At 44.6% G+C, this 15,167-nt stretch overlaps 1 protein-coding gene across 1 annotated transcript; it reads right to left on the bottom strand.

The window, feature by feature from the left end:
* Positions 1-1,263: 1,263 nt before the first annotated feature.
* Positions 1,264-14,105, bottom strand: LOC123127507 (beta-1,3-galactosyltransferase 7). Its single transcript, XM_044547238.1, has 11 exons — positions 13,741-14,105; positions 9,798-9,897; positions 9,650-9,708; positions 9,350-9,549; positions 6,866-6,929; positions 2,635-2,707; positions 2,397-2,517; positions 2,215-2,302; positions 2,009-2,134; positions 1,814-1,923; positions 1,264-1,737 (listed from the first exon to the last, which is right to left on the bottom strand). Exons 1-11 carry the CDS (start codon positions 13,842-13,844, stop codon positions 1,589-1,591), a joined length of 1,194 nt encoding a protein of 397 aa, XP_044403173.1. The 5' UTR covers positions 13,845-14,105; the 3' UTR covers positions 1,264-1,588.
* Between the last annotated feature and the right edge of the window lie 1,062 nt (positions 14,106-15,167).

Here is a 15,167-nt window from a genome sequence, read left to right on the forward strand (position 1 = left end):
TATGTTGATGACATGATCATCACGGGGGATGACCCCGAGTATATTGCCTTTGTAAAGGCCCGTCTTCGTGAGCAGTTTCTTATGTCTGATCTTGGACCTCTTCGCTACTTTCTTGAGATTGAAGTCTCTTCTACCTCTGATGGCTTTTTTATATCCCGGGAAAAGTATATCCAGGATCTTCTTGCTCGTGCTGCTCTTACTGACGAGCGCGTTGTTGAGACTCCTATGGAGCTCAATGTTCACCTCCGTGCTACTGATGGTGATCCTCTCCCTGACCCGACGCGTTATCGTCATCTTGTTGGCAGTCTTGTCAAGCTGTCACTCGTCCGAACATCTCTTATCCGGTTCATATTCTGAGTCAGTTTGTCTCTGCTCCCACCTCGGTTCACTATAGTCATCTCCTTCGTGTTCTCCGATATCTTCGGGCACGATCTCTCACCGTCTATTCTTTCCTCGCTCCAGTTCTTTACAGCTTCAGGCCTATTCGGACGCTACGTGGGCTAGTGATCCTTCAGATCGTCGTTCACTTTCTGCTTACTGTGTTTTTCTTGGTGGTTCTCTCATTGCCTGGAAGACGAAGAAACAGCTTGCAGTTTCCCGTTCGAGTGCCGAGGCTGAGTTGCGAGCAATGGCTGTTTTGACGGCAGAGGTGACTTGGTTACGGTGGTTACTTCAGGATTTTGGTGTTTCTGTCACTACACCGACTCTGCTCTTATCTGACAGTACAGGTGCTATCAGCATTGCGCGCGATCCTGTGAAGCATGAGCTCACCAAGCATATTGGTGTTGATGCTTTCTATGTGCGCGCTGGTATGCAAGATCAGGTTATTGCTCTTCAGTATGTGCCTTCCGAGTTACAGTTGGCGGATTTCCTGACGAAGGCCCAGACTAGAGCACAAGATGGTTTTTATCTCTCCAAACTCAGTGTTGTTCATCCACCATGAGTTTGAGGGGATGTTAGAGTTATAATATAAGTCATGTACCCCTTTGTATTTATCCCGTTGTATAAGGGGTTTCCTGCATATGTTCCACACCTGTACATGTATATATATCGGCCTATGGCCTCATAGGAATACATGTTGCATATTCCTAACAGGGGGTGGGTGAACGAGCAAATTAGGACAAAACCCTGGCGCTGGTGTACAAGATCACATGAGAGTGATGTCAACTTTCATGGACTTTTTTATGGTATGTTGCATTGAATTTTCAAGACAAAATTGAAATCCTACTTTCAGGTGTTCCTGCAAAGGATAACAAAAAGAACGGACATCAAAAGAATTGATCAAAATTTGCAGCAGATGTTTTCCCCTAATCTGTGGTACACAGCAGCTACACAATCGCGTTGGTCTCTCTTCTAACACTACTGAAGTCACCGGTGATGCCACAAAGCAATTCCCATCTACTGAGATCTCTCAACGACTGAACAAGTATCATCTACACTACATCTGTTGCCTCAGGCCGAACCACCAGAAATATAGTCCATCTGCGGACCTGTTGTGCAATCTCGGTCATTTCAGTTGTAGCCACTGAGGCACGATCGTCAGGGTTTTACTGAGGATGCTACATATTTACGCCAGGGAGGGTATTAGCTAGATTAGATCACTCCAAACAGAAGAATCGCCTTCGCCGCATCGAGCATGTACATCCTTGAGCCTCTCGACGGACTTGCATATGCCGCTGCAGCTCCAATCAAAGGATGCCACGCAGATATTGCCAGCTTGCCCTTTCCACTCACAATCTGCAGAGATATCAATGCACAATTATAAGAGGTTAGAGAAGTATACGGTAAGTGTTTTTTATGGTGAGAGGCAGACCTGGTGGAGTTCCACAGCACATGTTCCTTTCATCAATATGATTAACCTCTAACCCAATAAACCATGACCCAAGTGATACATCTTCGTTCGCATACTTGTGTAAGATAGGTCTGACAAAATCAAAAGGCATCATCAGATTGACTTTAATTTTTATCTGGAGGACCATTTTATGACATGACCATCAATGGAACATACTGATTTATTGAGATATAGGTCGCAAGATCTTTTGAGATGGCATATATCTGTCCAGTAGCATGGCGAAAATACTTGTTTCCGTCCTCCCCAAATTTCCAGGCCTCGGGTTCATGGTACTTCAGATTCCTACATGACAAGAGCAGGTTCAAGCGTAGTTTGTACCCCAAAGCTAGAATTTAATTGCAAGACAGTCTAGTTAACATTACTTGTCAGCAAGAACTGGGCCTGACTTCATGCAGCCAATATAAGTTCTTGGTTTCGCTTTATGCCTCGCAAGGGTAGTGGCAAGCATTCCTGTTTTCCATGTGCAGCGTACCAGTAATGTGATAAACAGAAGTGGGGTTTTTTTTCTGAAAGAAGGCAATAACATCAAAGAAATAAAATGCACCTAAGTTCACATGCACATCATCATCGACCTTGACGAAGAAGTCAGCATCCCAAATGCCCACGGCCGTGGAGAAGAAGATTTTTGTCTTTGCGGAGAGTTCATGATACCCCTCGACATGGTCCTGAATGATAAATGAACAAAACCAACAGGTAACATGATCAGTGCTACTAAAAATTTCTAATAGAAGTATGTTTTGATCGGTGTCATAACATCACTGAATGATATGATACAGCCTTACCAGTCTAAGAAAGTCATGATGCTGTGCATCTTCTGCATCTATTGCTTTGTCCAATATACTATTGGATGTAGCACTGCACAATCACCAAAACCGTTCACATTTTGCAAGGAACTAGTACCAGATTTTCAAGCGGACAGGAATAGCAACATAGAACAACCCTAATATTAAACCTCTGTTCTATAGAACTACTCCCTCCGTTCCGAATTACTTGTCTTGGATTTGTCTAGATACGGATGTATCTAGACTCATTTTTGTGCTAGATACCTCTGTATCTAGACAAATCTAAGACAAGTAATTCGGAACGGAGGGAGTAGATGATACCCCGCATGTTGTTGCAGAAATATTGCAACATATTTAAATGTGATTCGTTGTATGAAACATGAATATTTGAAGTAATAATATGAAAGGCCAGAACTGAAAATACATATAATTTATTATGTTTGAGTACTATATTGTTATGGCGCTGCTAGAAGGACGGCGCGAAAGGGCCGGCCGAGGGCCTTTTGCCCACGGCCAGGCAAGATGGAAGGGATTTCCTTCTTAATTCTTGCTTCATTAGATTGATACATCTCCTCTCTTTATATAGAGAGGTTTACTTGACTCCCAAGCAAGGCTTACTTGACCCCTAAGCAAGCGACCCTTATCTCTAATTAACCCTAAGACTAACGGGCTATACCACCAGCCAGGCCATTAGGCCCATTACGTACTCTAACATATATAGTTGTAAAATGTGTATTAAATATAAATAACATAATAGAATGAAAATTCTCATGTATGTTTGCATGTTGAGATGAGTCTTTTTTTCATGCATGTTTCATGATGAAGTGGCATGCTTGCATGTTGAGAGACATATGGTAGTGGAGGTGGGCCTTTTCTCATGCATGTTGTGCGATGATGTGGCATGCTTGCATGTTGAGAGAAATAGTTAGTGGGAGCTAGCTATTTAGATATAAAAGAGAAGGAAGATGGATTAAATCAGAGTTGTGTCACTGAATCATCCATTGCAACCAAGAGAGTTGAGGTGTTCTGATGGCAAATTGACAACTAGCAACTTAGCAAGAGACTTGTGCATGTCTTACCCCAAATTTGGTGAAAATTATTATAGCTTATTCATGGATGCCCGCAACTCCACCTATGTTGTCTCAATGTAGCCGGTCCCAAGCCTGGGTAAAGGAGGAGGATTGTGATAGGCTTGGCAAGCCAACGTCAAAACGCAGCCACTCTTACGAAGATGAAACCTAGAAGAACACCGTTGGGGCATAACCCTCTTAGCGAGACGCCATATCGGAACCCGGGTGTAATGTTAAACGGCAAGGCCCGGGCCGTCACCCCCTTGGTGGTGCGTCGTATCTTGATCTGATACAGTGATAAGTGAGCAAGGATCGCGTCGTCGCATCCTTAGTGGCACGCTATATCGACACCGGGTGTAGTGAAAAAATGAGCAAGGGTCTTCGCATTTGGCTCGACAAGTGCGAAGAGCAAGACAGCTAGCCGAGCCTAGTAGGATCCGCATAGATAGCTGGAATGTAGGGAGTGTAAGTTACGGGAATTAGTGGATGCGGCGGTGAGGAGGGATGTTGACATCCTATGTGTCGAAGAAACCAAATGGAAGGGACACAACGCGAAGGAGGTAGAGGATACCGGCTTCAAGTTGTGGTACACAGGGACAAGTACAAACAGAAACGGAGTAGGCACCTTGATCAACAAGAGCCTCAAGTATGGAGTGGTAGCCATCAAGGGGCAAGGGGACCGGATTATCTTGGTCAAGCTGGTCGTTGGGAACTTAGTTCGCACTGTTATCAGGGCTTATGCCCTGCAAGTAGGCCACAGTGAGAGCACCAAGAGTGAGTTCTGGGAAGGTTTGGGGGGAACTTAGTTCGCATTGTTATCAGGGCTTATGCCCCGAAAGTAGGCCACAGTGAGAGCACCATGAGGGAATCTAGGAAGGCTTGGGGGATATGGTTAGGAGTGTACCTATTGGCAAGAAGCTCTTCGTAGGAGGAGACCTCAATGGCCACGTGGGTACATCTAACACAGGTTATAAAGGGATGCATGGGGGCTTTGGATATGGCAGAAGGAATCAAAAAAGAGAGGATATTTTAAGCTTCACCTTAGCCTACGGATAGTAGCTAACACCCTCTTTAGAAAGAGAAAATGAAGGCGGGGTATAGTAGTACCAATCTTCAAGAACAAGGGGGGTGTTCAAAGTTGTACTAATCACCATGGAATTAAGCTGATGAGCCATACAATGAAGCTATGGGAGAGAGTCATTGAGCACCGCTTAAGAAGAATGACAAGCGTGACCAAAAATCAGTTTGGTTTCATGCATGGGAGGTCGACCATGGAAACCATTTTCTTGGTACGACAACTTATGGAGAGATACAAGGAGTAAAACAAGGACCTGCATATGGTGTTCATTGACTTTGGGAAGGCCTACAATAGGATGCCGCGGAATGTCATGTGGTGGGCTTGGAGAAACACAAAGTCCCAACAAAGTACATTACCCTCATCAAGGACATGTACGATAATGTTGTGACAAGTGTTCGAACAAGTGATGGCAGCACTAATGACTTTCCAATTAAAATAGGACTACACCAGGCGTCAGTTTTATACAAGGAGATATCCCATGGTGTATGCTCTTTGCGGATGATGTGCTGCTAGTCAACAATAGTGGGACGGGGGTTAATAGAAAGTTAGAGCTGTGGAGACAAACATTAGAATCGGAAGGTTTTAGGCTTAGTAGAACTAAAACTGAGTACATAAGGTGTGGTGTCAATACTACTAGGCACGAGGAGGAAGTTAGCCTTGGTGGGCAAGCGGTACCTCAGAAGGACACCTTTCAATATTTTGGGTCAATGTTGCAAAAGGATGGGGGTATTGATGAAGATGTGAACCATCGAATCAAAGCTGGATGGATGAAGTGGCGCCAAGCTTCTGGCATTCTCTGTGACAAGAGTGCCATAAAAGCTAAAAGGCAAGTTCTACAGGACGGCTGTTCGACCCACAATGTTGTATGGCGCTGAGTGTTTGCCGACTAAAAGGCGACATGTTCAACAGTTAGGTGTGGCGGAGATGCGTATGTTGAGATGGATGTGTGCCCACACGAGGAAGGATAGAGTCCAGAATGATGATATACGAGATAGAGTTGGGGTAGCACCAATTGAAGAGAAGCTTGTCCAACATCGTCCAAGATGGTTTGGGCATATTCGGCACAGGCCTCCAGAAGCTCCAGTGCATAGCGGACGGCTAAAGCGTGCGAAGAATGTCAAGAGAGGTCGGGGTAGACCGAATTTGACATGGGAGGAGTCCGTTAAGGGAGACCTGGAGGATTGGAGTATCACCAAAGAACTAGCTATTGACAGGGGTGCATGGAAGCTTGCTATCCATGTGCCAGAGCCATGAGTTGGTCGCGAGATCTTATGGGTTTCACCTCTAGCCTACCCCAACTTGTTTGGGACTAAAGGCTTTGTTATTGTTGTTGCAAAAGGATGAAGATGTCAGCCATCGAACCAAAACTGGATGGATGAAGTGGCGCCAAGCTTCTGGTGTTCTATGTGATAAGAGAGTGCCACAAAAGCTAGAAGGCAGGTTCTATAAAACAGCAAATCAACCTACAATGTTGTATGCCGCTGAATGTTGGCCAACTAAAAGGCGACATGTCCAACAGCTAGGTGTAGCAGAGATGCACATGTTGAGATGGATATGTGGCGACTCAAGAAAGAATCGGATCTGGAATGATGATATACATGATGGAGTTGGGGTGGCCAATTGAAGAGAAGCTTGTCCAACATTGTTTGGGATGGTTTGGGCATATACAACGCAGGCCTCCAGAAGCGCCGGTGCATAGCGGACGGCTAACGCATGTTGATAATGTCAAGAGAGGTCGGGGTAGACCAAACTTGACATGAGAGTAGTCTGTAAAGTGAGATCTGAAGGAGTGGAATATCACCAATGATTTAGCCATGGACAGGGGTGCATAGTCCACGGAACCATGATTTGGTTTCGATATCTTATGGGTTTCAACTCTAGCCTATCCCAACTTGTTTTGGACTGAAATGCTTTGTTGTTGTTGTTGTTGTTTTTTGTCATAGATGCCTGCGGGAATACTTTCTAAAACAGACGAGAAAGAATCATCCAAATTATATGATTGCAGGCTCTAGGGAGAGAATTTTGCAACACCAGAGATTAAACAGTAAAAATGACCTGGGGGCAAGAAGAACCACTTGTTTACCTATGGCCTATAGTGAAGCGGATAACTATTCCCTTCTGTTCTTCAAGCTGCAGCAGCTTCTCACCTAAATGAAGAAGAGAACTTTAGTAAAAACAAAATAGTGGACTATGACAACATTTGGAATTCAATAACAATGTAATAAATATCAAGGTGGTTACAAAAGTTATTATTCAATAACAAATGTAATAATGCAGAAGAGAACTTTAGTAAAAACAAAATAGTGGACTATGACAACATTTGGAATTCAATAACAATGTTATAAAGGTTATGGTTGACATAACAAAGAAGAAAAGGAAAAGTATATACAGTATGCACATTTACTTGAATAACTTTTGCTACAAGAAAAAACCATCAATTTAGAGCTTGCTGGCCCGGCTTAGACCTATGTGACGAATCATTGGCCTAAAAAAGATACATGGGAATTATATCCTTAAATGATAAAAATCAAATGTCACATTTTTACCAAGTTCGAGCGTCGTCTTCGTAGCCGTCTGATACTACGCACAAATCTTGGCGCTCTCCACTTGCCACATTGTCACCAGGGGATCCTTAGCTTCAGGGCGGAACTATGCGAACGAGGCTCCAATCACACCCACCCAGTCGCCGCCACCCATTTCGCCCCCACTTCCCACTGATTCTTCCATCTCCTCGCCTTTTTTTTTGCGGGTGAAAAAAAAGTATCCTTGTGTGCCCGTATTCTGTCCAGTGAGCTCAGTGCCCCTTGGCCGTGTTTTGATGATCTGATCTTGCACCGCCAACATGTTTATGTGCTTACGTCATCGTCGTTGGTAACATCTTTCCTAAAACAGGCCCATGCAGGATGCAGCCCATGATTCAGAAGACACTTCATCGCTTGATTGACACATTCCACATACCAAGTGAGTGTGCATTGGTGCAAGAATTGGTACGTTCCTGCAAGATTTGTCAATGGAACAAGACCGAGACTCTTTACCCTGCTGGTCTGCTTCAGCCTCTGATGGTGCCCTCAACGGTCCGGTTGGATATCTCAAATGGATTTTATTGAGGCCCTTCCTTGTGTCCATGGCAAGACAGTGATCCTTTCTGTTGTCGATCTCTTCTCTAAATATGCACACTTCATACCATTGGCACATCTGTCCACTGCTATCTCGATGGCCAGAGCTTTCTTTGACGGTATTGTTCAGCTCCATGGGCTTCCATAGTCCATTGTATCATTCCTCGCTTCATGACACTCCCTTCAAGGTGGTCTACGGCCATGACCCTCCTGCTCTACTAACTTACAACAAGGGCGAAGCCAAAGTTGAGTCAGTAGGGACCGCTTTTGCAAGAACATGATCAGTTTCTTCAGGAGGTTTGTGAGCGTCTGCTTCAGGCCCAACAAGGCAACAACGCAGCAAGAAGTACTACGATGAGCATCATTGGGATCCGTCCTTTGATTTTGGTGAGTGGGCATGGCAGCACCTTCACCACAGGCAAGCTGCTTCATTGCAAGGCCATACACGTGGCAAGTTAGCTCAGCGCTTTAATGGACCTTACAAGATTCTGGAGCATGTTGATTCTATTGCCTACAAGCTGGATCTCCCGGAAGGCTCTCGTCTACATGATGTCTTCCATGTGAGCCTTTTGAAGAAATTCCACGGTGTTGCTCCTTATGTGACAGCCACCATTGTCGTTGATTCAGGATGGTCGCGTCATTCTAGAGCCTGCCAAAGTACTAAGCTCAAGCATGCGCAGAGTGAAGCATGTGCTTGTTCAATGGGTAGGTTCTTCGGAAATGGATGCCACTTGGGAGCCCCGTGCTGACTTCATCATGCAATATCCAGATTATCAGCTCGAGGACGAGCTGCTTGCTGATGAAGGGAGAGATGTTATGTGGGTTCCTTATGTTACGCAGAAGGCAGCAGGGGCAGGTTAGGCTGTAGCTAGACAAGGGCAGTTTGATGTCCAGAGGATGCCTCTGTTTTGGTAGTCTTCAGGTTGTTAAGGTAATCTAGTTTGAATCAGATTCCAATTAGAGTCCAGGATATGCCAAAGTAGTACTGGCCTGTGTCCTATATAAAGGACCTACTAGTGTAAGCTAGAGGAGGAATATAATCAATAAAGTCTAGTTTCCCTGATCCATGTTCTCTATCTCTAATCCCCACTGCCTTCTGCTACTGCACGACGGCACCGCCTCGCCGACGAACCGTCGGCCCCCAAGCACCTCCAGGCCACTGGATCGCCCTCAGATCTAGGGGCTGTTCCACAGTGCCATATGCTTAATCAGGTGCATGTGCGGAAACATGGTCTGATAAATGTATTCAATCACGGCATGATAGTGTAAACGATGGTGACTGCAGAAATAAAACAGTTAACAAAAAGAGACATGTTGCTTCTAACTGCAAACAAATGGTTTTATGGTACCCTGTATTGTGTAACAATACGCTAACTCGATCATCAACATCCAAATTCAGTAACCACAAACATGCTATTATTCATCGCAATTAACACCAAAGTATTACCAACCTTGAGGCATCCATGTGTCCCTGACTGAATCACGACGCTTGCGGCTACTGAAAGCGGTGTTAACTCCAACGACAACGAATGCTTTTTTCCTTGATTGACTAGTTTCTGAAGTTACTGGCACACCAGAACGGACCAGTTCCAACGTGCTTCGCTTTGCTGCAAGCTCCATCTGCAGCGTTGAGATTGACTTATCCAACAATCTACCACAAACAATCCGAAGAACAAAAAAAATCAGATACAAGTAACCAAAATACAGTTGAACTCTTAGATTTAACACTGGATGGGGTCAAATGAGCTCACTGTATGGCTTCATGGGTCCTGGTTACCTCTCCCATTATATCCTTGTGCTCCCCATGCTTCTGCAATCCAATTGTAAATTAGACAGTTCAAGGAAAAAGCAGTATAAAACTTGATAAATCATGCAAATTTACTGAATTTGGAAACCCACCCTCTTTGTATTGCAATCCTCTGACACAAGTTGCAACTCCTGGTCTTGTCTCCTGTGTTGGGACATGATGTGGTTATTGGTATTTGGTGCTGTCCAGAAGCTGTAAAAGCACCGGCAAGGATTCATCAATAAATTCCAAAGAGCAACAACAAACAAGTATTTCATCTTCAAAATGTATAACTTGAATTCCCTTGGAGATTAGGAACCAAAATTATCCTTACTCTTTGTTATTTGTTTCAATTACAGCCCTTTCCAAAGATCAACTGAACAACCTTCAACTTGAATCCCAATAAATTTATATTTAGCTACAATTTCTGTCAAGATAAAATCTGTCCAACACAACTTCTCTGGCATGTAAAATACTACTCCCTCCGTCCGAAAAAGAGGGAGTACCTCTGTACCCATAATATAAGACGTTTTTGCAGTTCAAAGACGTTTTTGCAGTTCAAAATTGAACTCCAAAAACGTCTTATATTATGGTACGGAGGGAGAATAACTTTGACAGCGCAAGGACAAATATGTACTTATTCCAAATCCAAGCTTTACTAATAGAAAGTAAATCCACACTGAGAGAGAGAGAGAGAGAGAGAGAGTAGGAATCCACACAAAGGGTTCGTCACTCCATCTAGAGAAGCACTGGTATACTAGCTCAGTAGTACGCGACCTAAATGAACATTCACTTCTAAAAAAGGCAAGCTCTTCAGTATAGATCTCACACGGGCGTTTAATTATTGGGCTGGCTGCAAGTAGCAAGACATTCTTCGAACAAAGAAAATGCAGTGACGAGCTTGTATCTACTATATCTAAATAGGAACCCCCCACTAGCTGATTTTCCTGCGCTCTCACGTGTCCACGTCACCATAAATTCTTTTAGCCGTTTGATTGACCACAGGTTGCTCAGGTCTGCAGCCCAAGAGTTGGTCCCCCCTTGCTCCACATGCCTCCCGTTAGCTCCTCCTTCCTGGGCTCCTTGCCTCCCGAGAACGCAGCATGGATGCTTCGACTCTTTAATTTCCTCTTCAACTTCACCAATTCATGTGTCGTCCTCTTCTCCTACCATCCTAAATTCATTCCTGCCAAAGTTCCAAATCCTAAATTCATTCCTGCTATATATGCATCCGACCTTAGGAGTGAAGAACAGTACTGATATGTGTATGCATCACACCAATCCGCTTCACAATGATTGAAGCCAATGCAAGCCCGTAAGTAGCCGTAGTCTTGCACATGCTGTTTTGGGTTCAGATATATTATATCACTGGAGGCTATATATTGATCACTTCAATTTCTACCTTCAGTTTCGCGGGCTATACTACCCAGCTAAATTACTCTACATCTATGAACTGTTCTAAAAATCGGCCAACTCATCAGTTAACTGACCAGTTAATCGCTGCTTGGAGGCACACCGATTATACACCCTATTGGGCAAGTTAACTTTTTTTTAGACAAATTCGGTGAGTTAACTGGCCAGGGGGATTAATCGGTCTGACAAGCCCATTAATCGGGTGTCAGACCAAGAAATGGGGCATCTCTGATTAACTGACGCTGGTGGGGTCAACAAAGCCGAAAATTTCCATGGATCTTGCCTACGAATTTGATTGCCATGGATCTTCACTCGGACTTGGGGGAGTTAATTTTGCTGTCTCAATTTCACTTGCAATTCTAATTAGTTGTGGTAGACGATAGGTTAAACCACGTGTCGGCTTGTCTCCCTTCCCTACCACGACAGGCCCCCAAGGGCCCAAGACACCCTCGGGACATCAGAAGATTTGCCACTGCCTCAGGAGGAGGAATACCGCCATGTCACATATCAGAGTAAGGAAGAACTCTACAAATAAGGAAGAAAATACCCTGCATGTGTCATAAACCGACGTAAGGGCCAGACTCCAAGCTCTACACGCCCTATGCACCGACATGGAGGCCTTCAAGTTGTGCTATGTAAGGGCCACCAGGAGCATCATAGAGGGGGACCTTCTCTGCACCATTGTAGTCTAGACCACCTAGAAAGGATTCCGGCGCTTATCGTCCGAATCTCCACCATCTCATCTCGACAAGGCACTCCGTCTCATCAAGATCCTCTGTCGACATTGTAATCTTTTGTACTCTCCATATATATAAGAAAAGAGAAAGGCAGGAAGTAGAGCTTTTACACACATTGGGGGCCAGAACCTGGGTATATTGTATGTTTGTGTGATCCGTGTCCAAAGACCCCCTGGTCTCCTGACGTGGCGTCCCCTCGACAACAAAATCCACGTACTCCCCCTTGGACCGCTATTAGGATCGATGAAACAGCCCTCGACAGCTATTAGGATCGATGAAACAGCCCTCGACAGTTACCACTTCACGTTCAGATGTATTGTTGCCAGTTATGGTTGATCCTTTTGTGCAAAAAAGTATATTTGATTTATTCCTAATAGATGGATGTTATTTCCCTTGCCTTTCAGCAATATCATTCTGACCTAGTGGCATGCTCACCAAGTGCCTGTACAATGACAAACTTCCAAGATCAAATGTATTACCAATACATATTTTCTTGCCAGATGTTTATCATTGATCTTTTTTATGTCTTTCTTAGTGCTACTGATTATCACCTCATCCTCCATCCTTAGTGGCCCGGTGCCCTCTTTATAGTAAGTTAGTAACTTCTCTATTTTCAGGTCTGTTCCTATGAACCATTGTACTATTTGTCATATCTGTACATGTGCAGTTATATGTTTATATATTCTTTTTTTTTGTTTCTCTTGGTCCCCATATGTATCGATGTGAAGAATTCAAATTTAATCTGATCTACATGTCCATGTCACGAAACAGCCCTTCCCTTAATTAGATAGTCCATTATTAGGTGCTTTTCTTTGTTGTTTGTTCAATATCGAAGTATCCAACATACGACATGATCAGGTTGCAAGAAACAATTTACCTCCCTGCTCATGCTCATGTGGTCTCAAATTAAATGTATTTTTCACTTTCTTCCAGACCCAAAGTGGTCGGACCCTTCCCCGGACCCTGCACAAGCGGGAGCACGCACACAGGGATGCCCCTTTTTCCATTAACAGGTCAAATATATGCGGCAATTTTCTTTTCATGTTCATGTTTTAAACTTCTATGATAAGATCCAATACCGTCAACCCATTTGACCTTTTGTTGTATCTGTTTTATCTTGCATACTATGTTCCCTTTCCGATTCAATTCTAGGGAACTGCCTATATATGGCGGCAGTTGCAGGTGTTGCTCCTCTCTTCATGTTGTCAACATGTTTTCCTTTCTTAGTTGAGGGCCTACAGGAACAAGCTGGCAATTAATATGCTATACCATTTTGACCCACAGGTAGATAAACAAGTTGGCATGCTTCTTGAGATTCGCCTGCTTTAGGCGATTTATGAATTTGACACAGATATTTGCACTTTTCTTCCTAACGGCACCACAAGTACTTAAGTGGAGTGTTTTGATTTGTTTAAATGTTTGAGAAGCATCTATTTAGTACTATTCACATAATCTGGAACTTATCAACCAGAAATTCAGCGGCAACCCGCGAGGTATCTTCTACTAGTTCGATGATGAGACATGAGTTCCCAAAACGTAGCATGCACCAGTCCACATCAGAACGCGATCTCCGGTGTTCTAAATAAGAAATGCGAGCTTTCCACCAACCCCAGATCCACATGAGCTCAAGAGGAGAGAACAAAGAGAAAGAGACAGATTAAAATCCAATTTCCCTCCAGAAAACAAATCTCAGCACGCCATTGGCTAGAGGTTGGACAAAACAAACTTGGTCAACCTCGAGCGGTCAAAAACCAAGAGAAAAATCGCGCAAGCTTTTGACAGCCGTCCGAACCTCGCCGGCATTAGCCCCAGCAATCCCTCCAATAAGAGAGGAGCGCGCGGCGAGATCTAATGGCTCCTGCGGACATATAGAAGGGCATGGAGGGAGAGAGTGAGAGAGACCCACCGGTTGGTGAAGAGCATGCCGAGCCCGAAGCTGAAGGCGCAGAGCAGCAGCAGCCTCCACCTCGCAGACGACCTCCTGTCGAGCGCCCCGCCCTTCCCCTTCATCCGCTCTCGCTCGCGCCCAATCAATCAATCAGTCCCGCCGCTGAATCTCGTCCTCGAGCGAACGAGTAAGCGAACCCGAGCCGACCTTCTTCCTCGACTCAGCGTCAAAGGGGAGATTCGAGACTCCCTGTGAGCTAGGCCCAATTCGCGCGGAGATTCGTCGGAGAAGGCAGACGGCGGTCACCAGCAGTCGAGGGGGAGGAGGAGGAGGAGGAGGAAGCTGGGCTGGCCGAGTTTGTTTAGCTGTCTGAAATTCTGAAACGGGGAGCGTGGTGGGCGGCCTGTTTTGTTGGTCTTCTCACGCAGCTTTTGAGAAAAACATTTTTGTTTTATTTTTATTTCCGTCTTTCTTTTTCTTCTCAAAAAAGATAGGCGAGCTGTTCTCTTCTCTACATTTGCATTATGTTGGCCAGCAGCTTTTTTTAAACTGTCATCTAATCACTTTGTTTATTTATAAAAAATAGGTGGAACAATATCAGTCTGATTGCGCAGCATGATCAACATACTAAGACATGATTGCATATACTCCCAAGATTTGTGATTGCATGATCAACTTACTTTTTTCAATAAAAAAATATATTAATATCAAAAAGATATCACATACACCTGGTCTCTGCAAACAACAAAAATGTCAGCAACATGAACAAACCATCACCTTTAACGACACTATACCACATATAAGGAGGGTTCTCCGAAGCGACGCCTTCAAGAAGATAACAATGCACAAGCGCTGTCGTTGCCATGTCTAACCGCAAAAGTCAGAACATGGGTTTTCATTCCGGAGAGGTCCGATCACCAGACAATGCATTCAACAAGGAAACGACTAGAGAGTCATAATTGTCAGCTACAACCAATGAAGGCTAGACTTAGGGTTTTCACCCCGAAAACCGAGACGCAGACATCAAAAAGCATCACCAAGAACGAAGTCATCCTGTGTCGTCGCCCCACTTGCCGAGCTGCTGCAATTAGCCAGTCGTCTGACTCACATTCATCACGTGCACGGTTCCGCAAACCGTATGCACACAATGAGTAGCGGATCGTCGTCATCTTCCCATTCACCGCAAGTACTCCCTGGAACAGCCACCGACAGTAGGTGATCTCGACTCAACACGAGCATGCGAGATAATACCTTCACAACCCAACTCATCGTCAAACACGGCCGCCTTGAATCCCCACGTATACACTCGGGAATAGGGGCCATGGAGTTGCCGATGTCGATGTTTTCAGGATGGCAATAATTTGCGGTTGACAATCACCAAACACACTAGCATGCAGCCTTCTATGGCGTCGGCAATGCATCCGCATCCGGGGAGCATATCGTGG

The sequence above is a fragment of the Triticum aestivum genome, chromosome 6A, assembly GCF_018294505.1.
Source record: "Triticum aestivum cultivar Chinese Spring chromosome 6A, IWGSC CS RefSeq v2.1, whole genome shotgun sequence".
Classification (NCBI taxonomy): domain Eukaryota; kingdom Viridiplantae; phylum Streptophyta; class Magnoliopsida; order Poales; family Poaceae; genus Triticum; species Triticum aestivum.